The sequence below is a fragment of the Herpailurus yagouaroundi genome, unplaced genomic scaffold (genome assembly GCF_014898765.1).
Source record: "Herpailurus yagouaroundi ecotype Mexico unplaced genomic scaffold, PumYag 216, whole genome shotgun sequence".
Lineage (NCBI taxonomy): Eukaryota > Metazoa > Chordata > Mammalia > Carnivora > Felidae > Herpailurus > Herpailurus yagouaroundi.
In genome coordinates, this window is record NW_024412447.1 from 13,945,199 (window position 1) to 13,967,239 (window position 22,041).

At 53.0% G+C, this 22,041-nt stretch overlaps 1 protein-coding gene across 1 annotated transcript in view; it reads left to right on the plus strand.

Moving 5' to 3' along the window:
• Positions 1-255: 255 nt before the first annotated feature.
• Positions 256-22,041, plus strand: part of GALNT17 (polypeptide N-acetylgalactosaminyltransferase 17) — a 445,375-nt gene continuing 423,589 nt past the window's right edge. The window contains exon 1 of the mRNA XM_040456200.1: positions 256-1,953. Coding sequence (XP_040312134.1) covers positions 1,716-1,953 — 238 coding nt within the window. The 5' untranslated portion in view covers positions 256-1,715. The remainder of the gene's footprint in view (positions 1,954-22,041) is intronic.

A 22,041-nucleotide genomic window follows, 5' to 3' on the forward strand; every position in this document is an offset into this window, starting at 1 on the left:
AGGAATTAAGTGGATCAAGAAGGGTCTTTGAATTCCAGCCTTTCCAGCTCCTGGCTTGGGGAAGAGGAAGAGATCCTGGAAATCCAGTAGCCCAGATGGGCTTCTTAGGATAAAATGAGGGTGGGCACAGAAACCGTGACTCAGACGACTAGAATTTTCACTCGGAGAGAACCCACCCAGCCCGCTAACGCGCGGCCTGGCTCCCAAAGTAACAGAATCCGAGTCTCCAGGCCAGATTTTCCCTCTAGCCATTCCCGGCCACGCAAAGCGGAGCAGCGAGCACACAGAAAGGGATGTCTTCATCGCCTCCCAGGATGGAACAAACCCGCCTGCTCGGGGAGTGCTGAGAACCAGAGGGTCCCTCCGACGCCGCCAGCAGCCAACATGACTTGACTGCCCCCATCCCGCGCAGTCCCTACTCGCCGGGCGCCCCCACCCTTTCCGGGTGCGCGCGCACGAGCGGGCGAGCCGGGGAGCTGTGCGCCTGGCAGCCTGCGGGTGGCGGCGGCCGACAGGCTCGCGGGGAGAGGGGTGGCCAGGGGCGGCGGAGGAGGAGCTGGCGTTGCAGCCGGTCCCCTCGGGCCGCGCCCCGCCCTCCGCCGCCACCTGCGCGTCCCCTCCGGGCTCTCCAACCCCCGGGCCAGGGCCGCGTGGGCTGTCGGTGCCGCAGCGGCCGTATCACTGCGTCCGCCAATTAGGACACTCGGCGTTTGGCTCCGTGGCGCGCGGGACGAGCTGAGCTGCCCGTTCTGGCGAGCGGAGGGGGCGCCGGCGCGCGTCCCTGCCGCCGCGCTGCCCGCGACGTTTTCGGCGGGGGTAGAGAACTGCTGTGACTTTTGAGGTCCTACTCCTCCTTCCGGCCGGCCTCGCGACGCGCCAGCTCGGAGCGAGGCCAGTGTGACCGGCAGGCCCCGAAGGCTCACTGCGTGAGGTTGGGGCTTGGAACGCGTCCGGGCGCCCGCGGCGCTGTGCGCGCTGGTGAGTTTGGTGGCGGGGTGGGGTATCCCCGGCGCGAGGGGCGGAGAGGACGTCGCGCTCTGCCCCTTGGTCCGCCCCCTAGTGCTGCCCCCACTTTGAGAGTAATTGAGACTTGAGCGTGACTGCGGAGCCGCGAGGATGCGGGCTCCGGGCGCGGGCTTTCCCTCTGCCCGGCGTGATGGAGCGGGTCGCTGAGCGGAACAAAGGCGCCCGCCCCGGGGAGCGGGTCCTGGGCTGAAGACCGCGGGCCGCGCGCCGCGACGGCCGCCTGCGGACGAGGGTGGTGGCCGTGTGGCCCGAGGCGCGGCGCGCTCCCCCGCGGGCGGGCAGCAAACCCTGAGCCCGGCACCTGCGCGCCACTCCCGGGCTTCGCTCCCGGCGGCCCGAGGAACAGCCGCGAGCCACTTGCTGGTGCCGCGGAGAGACCCACGGCCCCCGGCCCTTCGCCGAGAAGCCGAGGCGCCCGGAAGGGGCCGCGAGCCGTGAACTGAGCAGGCGTCTCCGGGAGCACTTCTGCACACCGAGGGCTTCCATGGGAGCGATTTCGCTCTCCTCCTGACCGCCCGGTCCTCCCAACCGTCTCCGCTGCCCGAGCATCCGCGCTGTGGGGCCGGGAGCCGCGGGGCTCCCCGCCGGCAGTCGGGAGTGTGAGGCTCGCACGGCTCCCCGGCAGCTCCGCGCCTCGCGGGAGCCCGAGGGGGCGCGGGTCCGGGGCGCGGGCCGGCCGGGCGTGTTTGATGGCTTCACTGAGAAGAGTCAAAGTGCTGCTGGTGTTGAACTTGATCGCGGTGGCCGGCTTCGTGCTCTTCCTGGCCAAGTGCCGGCCCATCGCGGTGCGCAGCGGAGACGCCTTCCACGAGATCCGGCCGCGCGCCGAGGCGGCCAACCTTAGCGCGCACAGCGCCAGCCCCATCCAGGATGCGGTCTTGAAGCGCCTCTCGCTGCTCGAGGACATCGTCTACCGGCAACTGAATGGTAAGGAGGTGCGCTGGCGCCTACGGGGGCTCTGCGCGGGCGGGCCGGGCACCGGTAAACCCCTGGGGCCCTTCGCGCGGTGGGGGAGAGCCGGCGCCTCCTGGCTCCCGCAGGCTCCCTCTCACCCCTTGCTGCCCTGTCTTGGCCGGGAGGCCGGGGCTGCTGGAAAGAATTACCTGCTTCTACTGTGCCCCAGCTGTAAGTTTGCTTTTATTGTGGAAACATGTCAGTACAGCTGGCTCCGGGTCCCCGCGTGCGGGAATCATTACCTGGCGACTCCAGCCCGAGTGCAGAAACTAGTCGCGCGGCCAACTGGGACCGGCGGCGCAGGCCGACTTGGAGAAAATAGCTCTTGCAGCTTGTAGCGTTTGGTGGGGTCAGACAGGGAGGGACGTTGGCGGGCTTAAATGTCTGCAAAGTCAAGGCCTCAGGTCTGGAGCTAATGCGCTTCGGTAGTAAGTTGGATGAATGTGTCATCTCTGCGAGAGGCGGGGTGCACAGCGAATACGGAGGACTCCTCCCTTCCTGCTGCCTTGGTGGAGGCTGCTGTTAAAAACACACCCCGTTTCTCGCCCAGAGCTGCCCGAGGGCGAATGTTACAGTTCCCTGGTGCGACGGGGAGGCAGCGTTTCAGAGCATAGCAGTTAATGACAGTTGTCAGAATCTGCCCCATCTAAAATGTTCTCTTCAGCGCTCGGCGAGCAGGGGAAGACTTAATGTGCCCTGGTCACACCTGGTCCAGGGACTGATGGGTCACTGGACACTTGCTGTCCCGGAGATCAGAGTATTACCTACCCGGAGTGCAAGCAGCTCTCTAGGGTCCACAGGGCTGGTATCCAAGGCAGACCCAAGGCTGCCACCCCCCTTCCGGAGCTTCTAACTCATGTTCTCATAAGAGTTCTAGAACGACAAGTCATTGCAAAAGAAGGAGGGTATCAGATAGTTCTCTCCCTGCACCCCGGGGAGATCCCTGCTGGGTCCTTCTAGGTGGGCTGTGGTCAGATCTCTGCGCGCCCTTTGACGTAACCCTGTGGTCTTCTTAATGTCCTGTAACAAGTATCCAGGGGATGCTTTGAACTTGTATCTGCCCTGGGGAGCTGCAGTCCCCAGTTCGTTTCCGGACAAAGTAGGAGCGTAGGGTGTGCTCCTTAGGATTCTGCACGGATACCTGCTATAGACCCACCCGGAGGACCCAAAAGAGAGAGTGCGAGAAAGCCTGGGTCTCGCCGTCAGGCTGCACTTAGGGACACAAATTATTTTAGTATTGGTTTCAGTTAGGAAACAAAATATGGTATAGCTACACCCCCAAATGCCTCAGAGAGGAATAATAAAATTCGAAATGGTACTTACTAAGTGCACAGACATGCAGGGACTCATTAAGCCTTTATAGCAATCCTAGGAGGTAGTAGCTGATACTGCCCGCTAAGGAGCTTGGTCACGGTCAGGGGGTGAACTTGGACGGTCTGTTCCAGAATTGAGGTTCTTAGCTGCTACATCAGCCTGCCTCAGTTTTTGGCACGTGCCAGAGTCAGATGGAGGGCCCATTAAGACACGGGTTTCAAGGGCGCCTGGGCAGCTCAGTCGGCTGAGCGTCAGACTTTTGATTTCGGCCCAGGCCATGACCTCGCGGTTCATGGGATCGAGCCCCGCATCAGGCTCTGAGCTGATGGTGCAGAGCCTATGTGCAATTCTGTCTCTCTCTCTGTCTCTCTCTCTGTCTCTGTGTCTCTGTGCCCCTCTCCTGCTCTCTCTCTCTCTCTCTCTCTCCCTGTCCGTCTCTCTCAAAGTAAATAAACATTAAAAAAGAAAAAAAAAAAAAAGACTTAGGTTTCTAGGCCTCACCCCCAGAGCCTCTGATTCAGTAGGCCGGGGGTGGGGGCCCGAGACTTTGCATCTCGCCTAGATGTGGCCTGGACCGTGGCCCACTCCCTACACTGAGCAAGCAAAGAGGAAAATCCATTCTCCTGAGGCCACTTGGGTCCAGCTGGGTGGGGGAGGGGGGAGGAACTTCTGAGAAGCCAGGAGCCTGCTTCAGATGGGCTGGGAGTCTGGCTTCTTTGCCCCTGTGCTCTTCTGTCTTGTTAGCAATTGCCCGGGGGCTTAGGGGTGCAAGCCCTTTATTCCTCGGGAATTAATGGGGGCCTCTGGGAGCCTGGCACCGGGCATAGCATAGGAACAAGGCCACTTGGGTCCAGCCCTTTGGGTATGAGGTGGGAGCTGGCATTTTCAAGGTTGCTGAGCTTTCTCAGACCTTCCCGTGAACTCCTATGAAGTTCCGACAGGAGGGACTCAGGGACGGCTCTGCCCCCGCCCCCCCCCCCCGCCTCGGCCGTGAGCACCGCTACCCCTAGGGGTTACTCACTCTTGGGACAGGTTTGTTTCGCGTCCCGAGAGGGGGCCCGCTGGGCTGGGCGGCCAGGGTGACCCAGGCTTCCTCAGAAGCCAAGTGTCCAAGTCCTGAGTCCTGCCTTTTGCAAAAAAACGGTTACAGGTTGTTATCCTTCCTACAGGCTGAGAAGGACACTTTATTTATTTATTTTTTAATGTTTATTTATTTTTGAGAGAGAGAGAGAGACAGAGCATGAATGGGTGAGGGGCAGAGAGAGAGGGAGACACAGAATCCGAAGCAGGGTCTAGGCTCCGAGCTGCCAGCACAGAGCTCCATGCGGGGCTTGAACCCGTGAACTGTGACATCGTGACCTGAGCGAAGTCGGGCGCTCAACCGGCTGAGCCACCCAGGCGCCCCGAGAAGGACACTTTAAAGAGAAGGCCGAGATGCTGGTATGGAGGGGAAGCTCACAGAGAGAGAGAGGAGCTCGTTTGTTCCCCTCCAGGCTCTGTCTTGCACCTGCGTTCCCATTTCTTTCTGCGAGGGCCCCACTGCTGCCCCCTGATGTTGCGGCTGTACCCTCTGCCCAGGTCCCTGCCCTTGGTCTCTTGCCCGCCTTCCACCCAGCACACGTGGCTCCAGCTACCAGATTGGGAAGCACCCTTTCCCGAGGACCCAGCTTCCGGTGGCTTTCTGTTTCCTCAGGAATCACGGGCAAGCCTGGAGGCCGCCACCGCCCCAACCAGCGTGTCCCACGCTCCCACCCTTGCCCGTTACCTTCCGCCTCTTCCGGCCAGACTGACCTGCTTGCTGGGATGCCCCACATTTGCCTTAGGATCGTAGCCTCCACATTTCAGCCCCAGCCTTCGAGAAGTTGTCTGGGTGTGCCGTCCCTGCTCCCTTTCTATAGTCCTCCATCCTTGAAAGTTTGTCTCAAGGTCCTTGCCCTGGTGGTGGGAGTGGGGTCATGCCAGGCCACACGTCTGAGCTCTTCCTGCTCCGAGTTGCTTGAGGCTTCCTTGTCAGCACTGCTTGGTAACCCTGGCTTATCTTCTTGTGCCTACGTGGGTTTATCTTTTGAGTCCAGAACTGGATGGTAGGCTTTTTCAGGGCTTGAACCATATTTTGGACTTTTTAGTATCACTTATATCCTTCAAGCATCTCCTGCAGCACCTTGTACGGGATGCGGGCACCTAAGGTTTATGGGCTGATTAATTGGGCGGTAGGTATACATAGGAGGTAAACAGTAGACACAGAGGAAATAGTCTGGACGCTGTTGTGGCTGGATTGGGCTGCGTGGATGTGGTGAGGGGAAAGGGGCTGGAAAGACATGGCGGGGGAGACTGAGCGTGAGGAAACCATCTTGCCTCTCGCATCTCCCTGCCGCCATCTTGCCTGGGCCATCTTGAGGCTGCTCTGGTCCTTCCCCCACCTGCTCGAAGGGCTCCAGATCCTTCAGAAGGACCTGGAAGTCAAGCAGTTGTCTAGAATAGACAGCGACGCCTTTTGGTACGTTTTCTTTTCCATGTGTGATTTTATAATATGAATATGGGTTTATATCCTTTTTTTTTTTTTTGTAGGAGAAAATTAATTCGTGTTTATTGTGGAGACTTGTAAAATCTAAAAGACTTGCATGAAAGACAATAATGCTGTGTTTAAAGTATCTTAAGAAATGGCGGCGTGGTACCAGCATTAGGAAAAATGGACCAAGGGATGGACAGATTTCTTGTTAGAATTCTCCTGGAGCTCTGTACTTGACTTGGGACTTTCTTGTCACCTTGTGAGGAAATTATTTGCTTCTCCCATTTTAGAGCTGAGCAAAGGGTGAGAAACAGAGATACTGTGCGACTTGGCCGCAATGACATAGGCGGAGAAGGGCAGAGCCAAGATTTCATGAATATCACGGTACTTGTCTCCAGCCCAGCGCCCTCCCGAGGAGTCAGGGTGAAGAGGGAGGACGGGTGTGATGTTTCACTTGCCTCCCCCTTCCCCCCCATGCAAGCACCGGGCTCTGGCTGGGCACTCCCTCCCTCATCACGCCCCTGTGCAGTGAGACGGAAGGGCGCGTGTCACTCTCCACTAAGCCCGGGGCAGCTCTGTCATCGGAGGAAATGCAATCGATTCCGTGTAGGTTCCAAATTTAGATTTTCAGAAGGGTATTGAGCAGAAGCAGGGTTGCTTGAAGAAACTGAAAATCTTTGCGGGAACAGAGGGAAGTCAAAATTACCTAACCGAGTCCTGCCCCCAAGCCCCAGGAGGCAGACCTAGCTGTGGAACCCACCAACAGGTTCTCGGTCACCCGAGCGTGGCCTAGCCGGCCTGGTGCCTCTGCACGGAGGGACAGGGGTGGAGATTTGCCCTCGTAGGCCTCCACGGTGGGGGGGGGGGGGGGGGGGGGGGGAGGAGTCAGCAAGAGAGGCTGGCATTTTGAAGGCATGTCTTCAAGGATGCCAGAGCCAGCCCGGAGCTGTTTCCCCTGTGCTGCCGGGATACAGATGGGCGCGTGTGGACCCCCAGCACTGGATGGGACCGGCGTTTGCTGTGGGAAGGAGGTGGGGGGAAGGAGGCGAGGGCCAACGTTTGTGTTAAAAATCACTCACTGCGATGAGTGTCAGGGGGAAAGCGGAGGCAGCTGGAGCCTTCGTGGGCTGCCTGCAGGCAGGCCTCTGTGGCAGGCAGGGGCCCCAGCTCCGTGCACAGGGGGGAAGGCTCAGTCCCTTTCCCTCCGATGGCCTAGAAGCATCTGCTGCAGCCAGCCCCTCCTGGAGACACGGGGAGCCCGCTCTTGGGCCGCCCTCCGACGCGGGCACAAGTGTGCTGGCCGGTCTGTGCGACAGGCAGCTTGCCAGGAGGTTCAGCGGCTGCCTGCCCGGCCCAGAGGTAGCGGGGAAGAGGCCGCCGTGTCATTCTCGAGGAAGAAATCCAACCCCCTGACCTTTGCTGTTGCCAAATCTGGAGTGTCCTTTGTGGACAGGAAGAAGGCTCGGTAATTAGAGCCAGACTTGACGACGAGAAGAAGGAGCGGGGACCTAGTAAGGCGAGTGTCAAATGAAGAAACTCCGAGATCGGAGAACCTGCAAGTCTTTTTTTTTTTTTTTTTTAAGATACAAAATTGGAACGGGGCACCTGGGTAGCTCAGTCGGTTGAGCGTCCAACTTGGGCTCAGGTCACGATCTCAGAGTTCGTGAGATCGAGCCCCGCGTCGGGCTCTGTGCTGACCGCTCGGAGCCCGGAGCCTGCTTCGGATTCTGTGTCTCCCTCTCTCTGTGCCCCTCCCGCGGTCACGCTCTGTCTCTGTCTTAAAAATAAATAAACGTTTAAAAACATGAAAAAAAATACAAAATCGGAAGAAAGTGTGTTCACTGGGGCATCAGGCAGACTGCACTGGCTTACTGATTCCGTCCCGTGTTAGCTGTGTGACCTTGGACAAATCACTTCACCTCTCGGCTGCGAAACGGGGCCCTTGTGAGTCGGGATGAAATGGAATTTGGAAGGTGTGGCCCGAGCCCTGGGGCCCGGTGTGTGGCACCTGGGAGAACACAGACACCTGGAGGGAAGGGACTCTGCTGGCCAGTCCCCCGCCCCGCCCCCCACATCCCTGATGGTGGGAACTGCACTGGCCCCTCATCAGTGCTCAGCAGATATTTGTGGCCCGAACGGGTGAACCGCTAGCCGTGCTCTGTGGCAGAGCGTGGTCACAGTCATCTGTGACGTCAGGCTCAAAAGGGGTAAAAGGAGGTCCTTTGCCGTCTCACTTGCTTGGTCTCTGATTTAATTGGACTCCTTCTCTCTTCCGGTGTTTGTCGGAGGCCGCATTCCGTTTCCTTCTTCCTCCTCCTTTCTTCCTCTCCCTCTTCTCCTTCTACAGATGATGCCTTTGGGTGACGCGCTTGAGGCGTAGGAGAGCTGTGTGCCTCAGATCCCGTTGTAGAACATGCTGGTCCTTCACATGTGTGAGGAGCGCTGCCTCACCGCCGGGCGTGGGCGGGAGGCCCGCACACAGAGAGGGTGTTGGAAAGGTGCGTTTGTGGTTTTAACAGGTGCACGCACTAGGTTCTGGAAGAGTGTTGGCACAAGTGTGGAAGGACGGAGGCGCGGACTCGCCCGCGGGAGGTGCTTAGCCGGCAAGGGCTCAGCTTGAACAGGAGAACTCAGAAACTTGGGACACGGGGACCCGAGGACGCAGGTGGGGAGAGCACCCCGGGGCCTGAGCTGGAAGCAAGTCACAGAAGACAGTCCGGGCCCCGGGAGCGGGAATCCGCAGGGGGGCTGGCGTGGGGAGCAGTGTAGAGGCGCACGCGTGCGGGGATCTAAGGCAGGCTGCGTGGCGGGGGAGCTGGTTCCGAGGGCCAGGTGGAGACTGCTTTGAGTCCCATGCTGGCTTGGACTTAATTCTGTAGACATGGGGGGTGGGGGTGGGGGGGAACCGGGTGACCCGGGGCACCACGGCGACGTAAGGGAACCGATGTCACGGTTCAGGGCCAAATAGGTGGGAAAGTGGGTTAAGATCCAGTGGTGGGTATGAGGTGCCTCTGCTACAAGACGCAGCTGGCCCTCCGAGCTTCAGAGGCCGGGGTGCCCCTCACTTTGGAGCCCTGTCCTTGGCCGCATCCTGTGCCAAGAGCCAACACCTGGAATTGCCCCCTCCGGATAATCCGAAGCCTTCCTCAGCGCGGAGCCCTGCGCGCTCCCCTTGAGCTTGCTCTCTCCTCGCCTCCCCTGCTGCTCTCCTTGTGGAACCTCCCAGCCCCCTCCGCCTCCCTCCAGTCTTCTCCAGCTCAGCTCCCTGCCGGGGCTCCCCTGGCGAATCCTTCTGGCGCCTGATCTCTGTGTCCTCTGCTCCATTTACCTGTTGTCCCCCTCATCCTGAATCAGCTTATTCCCCGGGGAAAAGTCCCACCACGGCGAGGGGGGGGGCACCCTTAGGACGCACACCGTGCAGTCTTATGGTGGGAGGGGTGGGGGGGGGGCGCAGCTTGTCCCCGCACTTCTGTTCCACACACCACACAGCTTTCTGTTTCCCCGGCCAAGAGGCAGCCTAGGGGCTGGGGGACTCTGCGGAGGGTCATGGTGGGTGGGGATGAGGGGCTGGGGAGTTCTCTGCTCCAAGCCCAGTCTTGCCCTCCCCCTGCAGCTGTCTGGCTTTGTCTCAGCTGTGGCTGCTACGACAACGGTCCCCCGGGCCTGCCTCCTGGGGCCACCACCCGGCCTCTGGGCCCTGCCACCCCACGGAGTGCCCTGTTGCAGGGCTGAACCTGCTTCCCTGCACGGGGGAGGCGGGGGGGGGGGATAGAAGCTCCCTGCCTCAGCAAGGAACTTTCTCTCCCTCCCTGCTTTCCTGATGCCCTGTTGCACTCGCTTGGTGGAAGGACCTTCTTCCGCCTTAAGTATTGCTCCTCGTAGGTCTTTAGACTGTTCTGACATATGGATGGCAATTGGCTTAGCCACTGATAGAGAAGTTCTCCCTTTTAATAATGTCCCTGTCATTGCTAACTGCGGAGCCTCAGCCTTGCCATGCATGAGGAATAAACCGCTGCCATCATGACAGGCGGCCACATCCAGACACCGACACATGAGCGAGCTGACGGTTAATAGGGGGCAGGATTCTCCAAGTGCCTCCTTCCATCCTGGCCCCAGACACGGTGGCTAATTGTGTGATTAGTGTTTACTGAGGGATGTCTAATGGCCATCCACGCCTTGTTAAGTGCTGTACCTCCCCGTAGAAAGAACACTGAACTAACGGGAGACCCGGGTTCTCATTCTGCCATCTTTCTAGGGACCAAAGTCTATGCATGTGTAAATGAGAGTTAGGTGACTTTAATTCTCGGATTATGGGTCACACCCTTCTCTTCCTTCTCTTTGCGTGGGTCTGCTTTTAGCCCCTGTTCATCTCTGCCTCGCATCATAATGAATTGTGTATACGCGGCGGACCCACGAGTTTGCAAGAGAATACATTTTCTTTGTTTCTAAAAATCCTTCTCTAGGTCGTTTGGGAATCAATTGGCCACCAGGTGACTTGTTCTCTCTTAGCAAGGCCAGAAGTAGTGGCTTGGCTTGGCATCAGGAGGTCGTCACGATGATGTAATGCCGGAGCTAATTGTATTTCTCTTGGTCTTCGTGGTGACAAGATGGCTGCTGCAATTCCAGTCATTGCCTCTCCGTACAAAGAAGGAAGGGGCCACGTCTGCTCCTGCTGTTGAATCAGGAAAGAAAATCTTTTCCAGAAGTGCCTCTGGCGTGCTCTGCGTGTGGTCCAGAAAGTGGTCACGTGACGGGCCTTTGCTTTAAGGGACTAGAAGGTGGGACTCAGAAGTCCCGGAGAGCCAACTAGAGATCTCTAAAGGGATGGCCTTTGATGAGGGCCAACAAGGAGCTCCGCCCTCAGCAGGGGAATCTCCCTCCCTTCCAGAGAATAGTTGCTTTCCAGAGAGAGTATGGCGGAGGCAAAAGAGGAAAGAGAGCATGGCATTTGCATTGTGAAGCCGTGGTGCCTGTCAGCCCCTCCACACCCCCAAGTGCATTTTCAGTGAATATTAAAATGAAGCAAGAGTCTTTGCTAACTAAACGTCCATGAACTAGAATACTCAGATCCTAGGGTTAGCTTGGATTTGCCTTGAAGACATCTCACCGATTGAAAACGACCACGCGTAGCCCTATTTGGTCACTGCTAAGGTGCACATTTATGTGTCTCTGAAATGGAGATTCATTTTAGGGTCAGTCAGGTGTCATGGTTTAATTGGTAGCACTTTTTCCTCTGCGAGTACACAAACGTGGTAAAAAAAAAGTTTAGAGTTGAAGGCGTCGTAGGTTTGGGGAACGTCAAGTATTTGTATATGTGTGTACCGTAGTTTACCCTACAAAGGATTTTTATCGGGCACGTAGTACGTATCAAGTGTTTTGTGTTACTTGATGGTACATCAGATCTTCTTACACCATGAGGCCCGTTTCACCAATGAGGAAGCCGAAACTTTGAGAAGTAAGTGAGTTGTCCGGAGGCACCTCTCTGTGTCTGTCTCCCTTTGTGCTGAGGTCGGTACTCGCCGACCCCTGGGTGTGTGACCCAGTCCTGCTCAGCGTCGGTGGCCGGACCGGGGATTGCGGAGTGGCGGGCCTGGGGGTGCAGTGACACAGTGGTGGCGGGGAACCTTCCTCCCCTCAGGTTTTGCAGTTACCAGCGTGTAAAGTTGTAAAGCTGTTAGTTCTAGGGCTCTCAATTATGCTGTGAGAGCTTCAAGTCCAGCCCATAATTAGAACAAAATGTGAGAAAAGTGAAATTGATATTAAGTTAATTAAAAGGCTTTGCTTATATTTGCAAGGAAATTAGCGCCACAAGAGTGCTGACAAGTGCACATTGTTAGTTTCTTCTTCGTGTTGGGCAGCCCTCGGCAGGCCTGAGGCAAGCTCTGTCCTTGGCTTCTGCCCTGTGCCCTCTCTACAGTCTAGTCTCCAATTTATTGGTATTCATGGTGGCTTTAATTGGGCAAGCTCGGTGTGATCCTGTGAGGGTCATTCTTCAATGGAAAACAAGTCTTGAGTAGTAGCCACACCATCCGGCCGAGGGCCCCGGACCCAGAAGTGTGTAGACACATCCTCCTGAGAAGCTGATGCCACGAGCTGGTCCGCGGTTCTCTTGAGTCCAGAAGGGAGGCCCTTTGGCTCCAGTGCACCTTCCTTCTCATTCCCATTCACCATCCTGATCTGTGCTGGAGACTTGAGGTTGAATATGTGGTGCAGAACTTCAGTTGGGAGCTCCCGGAAGGGAGGGACAAGTCTTTTTTACGACACTGTTTATACCAGATCAGTGTCTGCATTAGGAAAACGGACGTCAGGCAGCCCAGAACTTTCCTTGCCTCTAGCTGGGGAGGCAGAGCTAACGCCTTTGTTCGCCAAGGCATTTTCCTCTCCTCTTGGGCACACAGCTGATCTTCAGAAAGCCTCGCCTGCAGTTAAGTGGGGCCATGTGACTGAGTTCTCGATAGAAGGTGGGTAGAAGGGATGTTCGTCGCCGGTAGGCCTGGTCCACAAAACCCCCTGTGGAATCCACGCTTTATGTCATTACCTGCTAGTGGTGGCCTTGGAGTCCACCTCTCGGGGGACTGTAAGGTGGATGGATCCTTAGTCCCTGAATGACTATGTGGAACAGAGCACTATCCTCCACAGCTCTCTCTTGATGTCCTCGTGCATCGGACCATTGTTTTAAGCCCTTGAGATCGTGGAGCTTCTCTGTTACAGCAGCCAGTGTTAATTATCCTAATGCCATTAGGTAGGCCTGCAACACTAGTCCGGAGGCTAGACCCAGAGACTCTGGGTCTCTGTCCTTGACCAATATGATCAACATGTACTGATTGGGTTGAACAGTGAGTGGGGGTGGGGCAAGGTGGTTGGATTGAAATCTATCTGGTTCTGGACTAGCTTCTCTCTGTCTGATCTCTTGGCTTTAAGAAAAGAGTCTTGTTCCTTAGTGTCCCGGTGTTCTATTTACAGAATGATGGAATGATTGTAATCATCCCCTACTTATGCTCCATGTTGGAGCTGAGGGATAAGTATTGAAATATAGCTAAGCTGTTTGCAATTATAAAGAACTAAATAATATATGCATTGTCTTTATTACGGCTTCTGCTGATAGGAACTGGCATTTTTCAAGAGGAGACAAACTGCAAAGGTTAGCTTAAGAATTAGCAATTTAAAAAATCATGATCTTTGCTGCCGCTGCATTTTAAATCATGCAAACATTTATGTTTGTGCCAAAGTTCCACAATCTCTTTTAGAGCAATTACTGAAATGCATTCACAAGATAAAAATGGAGTTCAGGGAAGAATATTTAAGAGCCCTCTAATGATGTTACAAACTTTGCTAATTTGCCAAGTTGTTCTAAAATCCACTTTCCTTTTTTTTTTTTTTCCCCCTGCCTCCCCGTCTTCCCGCAATTGAACTGATTCCAGAAGATTTGAGGAACGGGACTGAAACTAATAGTAAAATACACAACTCTTATAACGTACCTTTTCAGGAGCTCCGTCTCTTCCTTTATCAGCCGAAGGGGAGCACTCAGGAAGATGTAAGCACCCCCGGGCTGTGTTTAGTTGCACAAAGCGGTTTGGGGAGAAGGCAGCAGTTACCAAATGGATGCTTTGAGTCAAAAGTCTTCTGCTGCTCTTCAGGAACTTGTGTTCCGCGACCCTTGGGGAAAAGTAGACTGCCCTATGTGTTCCTTCTCCCCCTCCTCCTCCCCCTCCTCCTCCTCCTCCTCACTCAGAGGCCAATTTTGCACAACAGCAGCTGGTGACGGGCTTGTGGTCCCTCCCCTCCCAGCCTCACTGCTAGGTGGGTGTCCCAGCTTCCTCTTTAGGGCTGCGAGAACCCACATCTGTCCTCCTTCCCCACAAGAAAGGATCTCGTGTTAACGGCGCCCAATTTTGTCAGAACGTGAGTTCATGGTTACCTCTCAGGGACGGTTCTACTGAAAGCCTCATCTTAGTGGAGACCGTTCGATGCCCCTGAATTCTGGACAAGAGCCAGATGGGCGACCCCGGCCCCGCCAGCTGCTTCCCTAACCAGCTGATCTCCAGGGGGGGGGCCATTCGGTGGACTGAGCATGGGCTTTCGCGTTTGACAGATTTTTCTCGAACTTCCTCTTGGCTACGTAACGAAGCCAGACCCAACCTTGGGTTTTGGGCAGCTCCGTGTTGCTGAGCCTCAGTTTACCCGTCGGGAAAAACAGCAGCTCCTCCTGTGAGTATGATAAAGACCGGATGAGATGACATCTGTCGAATACGTTGCAGCATGCCTGTAAATAGGAGAATATTGATGAATGATTCGGTTAATACTGCCGCAGGGGGGGGTCAGAGCCATTATTGCTCTCTGGAACAAGACGGCCCGGCCCCTCTGGGACTGCTTTTCTCCCCAGCGAAATCTAGATGGGCTCTAAAGTGTGTTCAAGTTCTGTAATTGTGTGGATCAGACAGGTAGAGTCAGTGATTCAAAGGCATCTTTTCCTGTAGGCAGCGGTTGGTCAGCATTGGTCAGACCTGCATTTTTTGGCAGCAATGAAAAGTTCGGTCCAAAGGACCGAGAAAGGATTTCTGTAACGTGCGGTGGTTTCAAAATGTGTCTGCAATTTTTTTTCGTCTCTCTTCCTCGCAAAAGGTGGAGTGCTTCCCCTCCCATGGATCATCATCGGCGGGCCTTAGTGACTGCCTTTGAGAGGCTAGAATTCAGTGGAAAGGATGTCGCAGGACTTCCTAGGCTGGGTGGTAAAGGACGGTAGAGTTTTCTAGCAGGTGCCGTCTCTGCGGATGTGCCCCTTTGAAGCCTTGAGCCACCTGTCAGAAATCAGGCTGACCTGAAGCCGCTGTGCTGGAGAGAGACCCCCGGGGTGGGGGTGGGGGGGGTGAGAGGGGGAAGGGAAGGGGACTGGGGGGCGGGGAAAGAGTCTCAGCTCTTCCAGCTCCCAGCTGTTTCTGTCTTCCCAGAGCAGGTGCCAGATGTGTGAGTGAGTGCGCTTCAACCTACCCCACCGCCACCACCCTTCCCTACCTATCCGCCCCTTCCCACCTCTCACCCCTCTCTAGTCTTCACCCCCCACTTTTCTCCTTTCCCCACCTATCCCTCCTCCCCACCTGTTCCCCTACCCCACACCACCTTGGCCTTCAAGCCTCCCTAGCTGATACCAGCTGGAGCTGAGAGGAGCCGTCCCCACCCCCAAGTTCTGCTTCATGAGCAAAATTACATGGAGTTGTGGTTTTAAGCCAGTAACTTTTTGGGTGGTTTGTTAAACAGCAAGAAATAACTGGAACGCTGGGCCAGTACCTCTGTGCTCAATAAGGTGTTCTTTTTCTTCTTAACCACAAGAAACAGATTCCTGGGCTGCCTGGTTGGCCCAGGGGTTGAGCATCTGAGAGTCGATCTCAACTCTTGATGTCGGCTCGGGTCACGATCTCACCGTCCTGGACTCACGGACTCTCACGCCAAAGTTCCTGACATCCCACTGTACTCTCACCGTCGAGCCCCGCATCGGGATCCATGCTGAGAGTTCGGAGCCTGCTTGGGATTCTCTCTCCCTCTCTTGCTCTGCCCCACCCCTCTGAAAATGAAGAAAATAAACATTAAAGAAATAGGAGATTCCTGATGATGATGGCGACGGTGATGATGCTAACAGTGATAACTATGACAGTAGCTAACATTTACTGTGCATGTGCTTCAAGTGCCCAATACTGTTCTAAAGACTTTATATGGACGTAAAAGTGGGAAATGAATTTTTTTTCTTAAGTCTTGGGTTTATATGCCACCGATAGGCTGTGGGTTGCAGCGTGATTATCGCAGGGGGGGTCAGGTTGGCCAAGAATTTCAGACATCTTTTCGCCAAGTTCCTGACTCGGCCAGGACGCGCGTGCGCACCCCTGGGGTGCTGAGGCAGGAGAAGGAAGCGTGGCTTTTCTGCGGCAGCTCCTTCCCGCGAGGGCGTCTCCCTTCGCTGAGCTTGAGCATCGTGTCTGGACTCACGGACTCTCACGCCAAAGTTCCTGACATCCCACTGTACTCTCGCAAACCTACCCTCTTCTTCACCAGAAGTTAAAATAAGTCCCTTAAGCTTCTTTTCTTCTACTTAAGCAGACTGAGAAGTTGGGGGCTTGTCTGGACTATGGTCTTTTTTTTTTTTTTTTTTTTTTTAATATATGAAGTTTATTGTCAAATTGGTTTCCATACAACACCCAGTGCTCATCCCAAAAGGTGCCCTCTTCAATGCCCATCTCCTACCCTTCCCCCCCTCACCCCCCATCAACCCTCAGTTTGTTCTCGGTTTTTTAAGTCTCTTATGCTTTGGCTCTATCCCACTCTAACCTCTCTTTTTTTTTTTTCCTTCCCCTCCCCCATGGGTTCCTGTTAAGTTTCTCAGGATCCACATAAGAGTGAAACCATATGGTATCTGTCTTTCTCTGTATGGCTTATTTCACTTAGCATCACACTCTCCAGTTCCATCACGTTGCTACAAAGGGCCATATTTCATTCTTTCTCATTGCCACGTAGTACTCCGTTGTGTATATAAACCACAATTTCTTTATCCATTCGTCAGTTGGTGGACATTTAGGCCCTTTCCATAATTTGGCTACTGTTGAAAGTGCTGCTATAAACATTGGGGTACAAGTGCCCCTACGCATCAGTACTCCTGTATCCCTTGGGTAAATTCCTAGCAGTGCTATTGCTGGGTCATAGGGTAGGTCTGTTTTTAATTTTTTGAGGAACTTCCACACTGTTTTCCAGAGCGGCTGCACCAGTTTGCATTCCCACCAACAGTGCAAGAGGGTTCCCGTATCTCCACATCCTCGCCAGCATGTATAGTCTCCTGATTTGTTCCTTTTGGCCACTCTGACTGGCGTGAGGTGATATCTGAGTGTGGTTTTGATTTGTATTTCCCTGATGAGGAGCGACGTTGAGCATCTTTTCATGTGCCTGTTGGCCATCCGGATGTCTTCTTTAGAGAAGTGTCCATTCATGTTTTCTGCCCATTTCTTCACTGGATTATTTGTTTTTCGGGTGTGGAGTTTGGTGAGCTCTTTATAGATTTTGGATACTAGCCCTTTGTCCGATATGTCATTTGCAAATATCTTTTCCCATTCCGTCGGTTGCCTTTTAGTTTTGTTGATGGTTTCCTTTGCTGTGCAGAAGCTTTTTATCTTCATGAGTGGACTATGGTCTTATAACGAGGAAACGCATCACCATCTCACTTTTCCCAGAGTGAGAGCGTTTCATTTCAGTCCAAACTAGGACAGACGATGCCTACGGCTTTAGCCCTTCACTGAAGACCAGGGGACGCCACAGACCAGTGGTTCCCATGCTTGTCCGAATTTCATATGCACTTGGGGACCTTTGGGGAAGTACCAAAGTACCAGCTCCCAGATCCCTCAACCCAGAAGTTCACATTTTGCCGATCCCGGTCAGACATGGCTCTGGAAATCCTTATTTTTCAAAAGCTCAGTAGGTGATTCTGATGCGCAGCTGGGAGGCACCGAGACGGTTGCCGCCTGTGCTTTGAAGTGCTTCTGAGTCCTTTCCTCACGGCAAAACCTTTCCCGCCTTCATACCTGCAGACTGCTTCTTGGAGAGCAGATATCACCCCTGGTTTCGGTGTCTGCATCTGTAAAAATATCATCGATTCCACCAGGCTGTTGGGAAGCTTAGATGAGTTTTACTCGCATGGGATGTTTGATACGTTCCTGGCTTCTGGTAGATTTTTCTTTTTTAACTTTCAAACGCAATTAACGTGACTGCCAGCATTTGCCTCTTCATTTCAAGATTTCGAAACGTGCCTTCAAAGCTGCTCTTTTCTTTTTGTTATTGTAAGAACGCTTCACATGAGACCTGCCCTCCCGATCAACAGGTGTTGCTGTGACCCAGGCAGGTGGCGCCTCCTTTTGGGGCTCACGGCACCTCTGTTCTGCCCACGCCACACCCACATCTCATGGCACCTGGGTGTCTTTTGTTGGGTAAGCTGGATCTGGGTGAATGTATTTCTTAAAATTTTTTTTAATGTTTATTTTTGAGAGAGAGAGAGAGAGAGAGACAGACAGAATACGAGCAGGGGAGGGGCAGAGGGAGACAGAGACACAGAATCGGAAGCAGGCTCCAGGCTCTGAGCCATCAGCACAGAGCCTGACCCGGGGCTCGAACTCATGAACTGTGACATCATGACCTGAGCTGAAGTCAGATGCTCAACCGACTGAGCCACCCAGGCACACCCCCGGGTGAATAGACTTCATTCTGTTTGCTGGGAGTACAGTTTTATCTTTTTCTGTAAAACCTACTTGTCCTCTGATGTTTGCTAACTCAGTTGACCGTGGTATTGACCTTCTGGTTTTACAAGCCTCTGCCTTCAATCTGTTCGTAGACAACGGTAGCTACCAACAGCAGACTCGTGAGAGCTCTCATGTCTCTTCTGTCGCTTTCTGCTCCCTGTGCCTGGTGTGGCCCCATGTTTGACCGAGGACTTGGGAATTGACTCTGGAAGGTTTCCATCTCCAAGCTCTGCTCCTGGAAGTCTGTGTTGCACTTTGCCACCACTGCGGTATCCCCAGCCAAAGTTTGGATCAGGCCACTCCCTGTGCTCTGGTTGCCTGTTTATTTATTTATTTTTTTTAAGTTTGTTTGTTTGTTTGTTTATTTATTTATTTATTTATTTATTTATTTAGAGAACGAGCAGGGTAGGGGCAGAGAGAGAGGGAGACAGAAGATCTGAAGTGAGCTCTGCCCTGACCGCAGAGAGCCCGATGCGGGGCACGAACTCACAAACCGAAGTGTGAGATCATGACCCGAGCCAAATTCCAGCCAGATGCTTAACCCACTGAGCCACCCAGGTGTCCCCGTTCACCTGGGTTTTGTTCTGTGCCCCCTGGCAATGCTTGTCTTCCCTTAGCACGAAGGCGCCTTCCCTGAAGAAGGCGACCTGTCATCTCAGAGCTCCTGAGCGTGATGGGAGTCTGTTTGGACCTGATATCTTAGTCTCCGAGAAGACAGGTTTCTGCAGTGTGCGGAAACTTTCCACAGCTTATGAATTCTTTCCTGATCCTGTATGGTTGTCTTGCCCACATCTAATTGCACATGCCTTTACGTAGCCTTTTTTTATTTTCCCCTTGAGTCTTTCGAAAGCGTTCAACTTGGTTCTCACTCATAATGCCACCCATTTATGTAATTTAATAGAATTGTGTCATTCCGGTAACAAGCACGGCTGGCGCGAAGAGGTTTGGGAAAAACACAAGGGGTTGTTGGCAGGTATACAACTCAACCGGTAAGGGCAGAAGCAGAGGTGGGGGGGTGCCCCCCAGCCTGGTCAACCGCACGCTGGCACCTGTCTGCATCCAGTTCCACGGAGGTGATGGAGGGGTGGTGGCCAGACTGTCTGCGTGTCACTTAGAGAGCATCCATGGTTTGTTCGCTGTGATAAGTCAGGAAGCGGGGAACATCAGAAATTAGAAAATAAGACTTACAGCTCTGTAGCATTAAGATAAGAGCCTCTTCTTCCTTCCCTGTTAACATTCTTAACATCTTTAAGATCATGCTTGCATAGAAATGTTTGCGTCCTATGCTTTCTCTTAACATTTTTATACAAATACTTCCCCGTGCTACTAAGCACTTCACAAACATTAATTTTGGTTATGATACGGTATTTTCATGCAACGGTTTAAAATTTTTTTTTTAACGTTTATTTATTTTTGGGACAGAGAGAGACAGAGCATGAACGGGGGAGGGGCAGAGAGAGAGGGAGACACAGAATCGGAAGCAGGCTCCAGGCTCTGAGCCATCAGCCCAGAGCCCGACGCGGGGCTCGAACTCACGGACCGCGAGATCGTGACCTGAGCCGAAGTCGGACGCTCAACCGACTGAGCCACCCAGGTGCCCCCATGCAACGGTTTTTACCGTAAGTCTCTCTCTGTCCCTTCCATATAGGCAGAGATACAGATTACAGCATTAGAAAAAACTCAGGTTTTTTCCTTCCTCTGTGGGGAAAAAACCCGGTTCTTTCCTCCTGTTTCTGTCCTGTGTGTCTCCTTTATTACTCACAGAGAACACGTCATTTCTGACGCTTCTGGTCACCAAATGTTGTGGGTTTTCCCCACCAAGCAATTCTCTGTGCCTCCAGCTGAGGGGTCTATAATGCAACTCAATTCTGATGCTGTCTACCTGGGGAGAACATCAGATGCCATAGGTTAAGGGCTCAGTTTCACAAGGCTACCCCCCTCCTGTCCCCCGCAATTCAGATGTCCGTCACAAGCCCGTGTTGTCCCCTGAGCTTCTGACCAGCTAGCTCTAGATCAGAGTTTCCAGGGACCCCCTCCTCAGGTTCGATCGATTTTCTAGAGTGACTCACAGAACACAGAAACTTTCTTACTCACTTTCATGGGTTTCTTATAAAAGGATATGGTAAATGATACAGTTGAGTATCCAGATGGAAAGGACGTGTAGGGCTGGAACATGGGGGCATCCATGCCCATTTGGGGCACTGCACTCTCCCAGCCCCCTGATGCGCTCAGGAACCCGAAGCTCTCGGAACCCCATCCTTTTGGGATTTTACGGAGGCTTTGGCATAGAGGCACGATGGATCATTAACTCCATTTATACCCCTTCTCTTTTCCAAGGAGAATGGGGGGCGAGGCTGAAAGTTCCAAGCTTCTAATCATGGCCCAGTCCGTCTGGTGCCACCTAGAGTCACTGCGTTAGAACAAGACCCTCTTATGACCCAGAAATTTCCAAGGGTTTTAGGAGCCCTGTGTCAGGAACCAGGGTCAGCGATCACTAGAGAACAAAAGATGCTCTCCGTGCTCTTATCACTGAGGAAATTACAAGAGTTTTAGGAGCTCTGTGCCAGGAGCTGGGGCCAGAGACCAAATATATATTTTCTGTGATCTCACAATTGCTTTCAAATTTTTGTTATACATAACGGTGTGATGAACATCTTTATATATAGAACTTTATATCCAGCATCTGATAGAAATAGTCTCATGTGGAATCGGTAGACCAAAATGTATGGGCTTTTTAAAGACTTTTGATATATTTTGCCAAACTGGTTTCCCATTAGGTTTGTATGAGTTTATATTTCGCAGCAGTGTGTCAGAGTCCTCGCATTACCTTTATCTTCTTTCACAACGAAGAGACGGTACGGTTTCTAAAACCTTGCTAATTGGATAAACAGTCACATCTTCTCCTTTTAGCTTCCATTGTCTTGATTGGTAGTGAGATTGAATATTTTTCCAAATACGATTTATTTGCATTTGCTCTTGGTGAAATTTGAAGCTCTGCTTGATCTGTTAAAAACAGAATTTATCTGTTGATTAATGGAATTGTTGATTTGCATGCATTTTTTATGTGGTGAAGAAATTATCTTTGTCTTCAGTATTTATCACACATGTGCTTTCCAAACTCCTCGCTTACCTTTTAATGTCGATGCTTTCTTTGGATGGGATGTAGTGGCTTCACATTTTCCTGGAACATTTAACTTCACAAGTTGTCTTTGATTCGGGGTTTGAAAAAAATACTCGCATGTATTTTTTCTGGCTTTATTTAAAAAGTTAAGTTGAATTTTTAGCTTATCACTAAAAATATACTTGGGAATTATGCTGGGGGATTTTACTTGGTAGTTGAAGTTCTAGCTTGATCTTTTCCACTTACTTTAGTTATTTCAGTCCCATTGGTTGACCTTCCCACTGACTCAGGCTTCTCCTTTGTCCTGGTCTCAACTGTTATATACAAAAGAATAATGTTTCTGACATGTCTGTTCTGTGAATGTCGTGTCTCGACTTGAATCAGTACCAGGTTGTATTAATGAATGCGATCCTACTAGTCCTCATCATTTATCTTCTGTTGGTCTTTTTGTCCTTAGATACTTATTGCCATGCCTCTTTTTGGTCACAACATCCACGTATTGGAATTCCTAATTCTGTCGGTCTTTCGCAGACCAGTAACATTCCTGAGGGAAAGGTATGTGGATGACAGATTTTCAGAAATCTCGTTTTATATTTTTCCTTGGCTTTTACATATATGTGCCTTAAGTACAGCATTTCTTTCTTGGAGTCTTTTCCCAGCAAGCTGTGGCATTTTATTCTGATAGTTAGTACTGCACTGCAGAAGTTGAGTCCGTCTGTCCGGCCATCCACTGATCCATGGATGCATCCATCTATCCATCTTGAAAGCAGGAATGGAAGAGATTGGAAGGCCATTGCAGCATTCCAGGCCAGGGGAGGTGAAAGTGGTGGCTTGGACCTGTTTGGAAG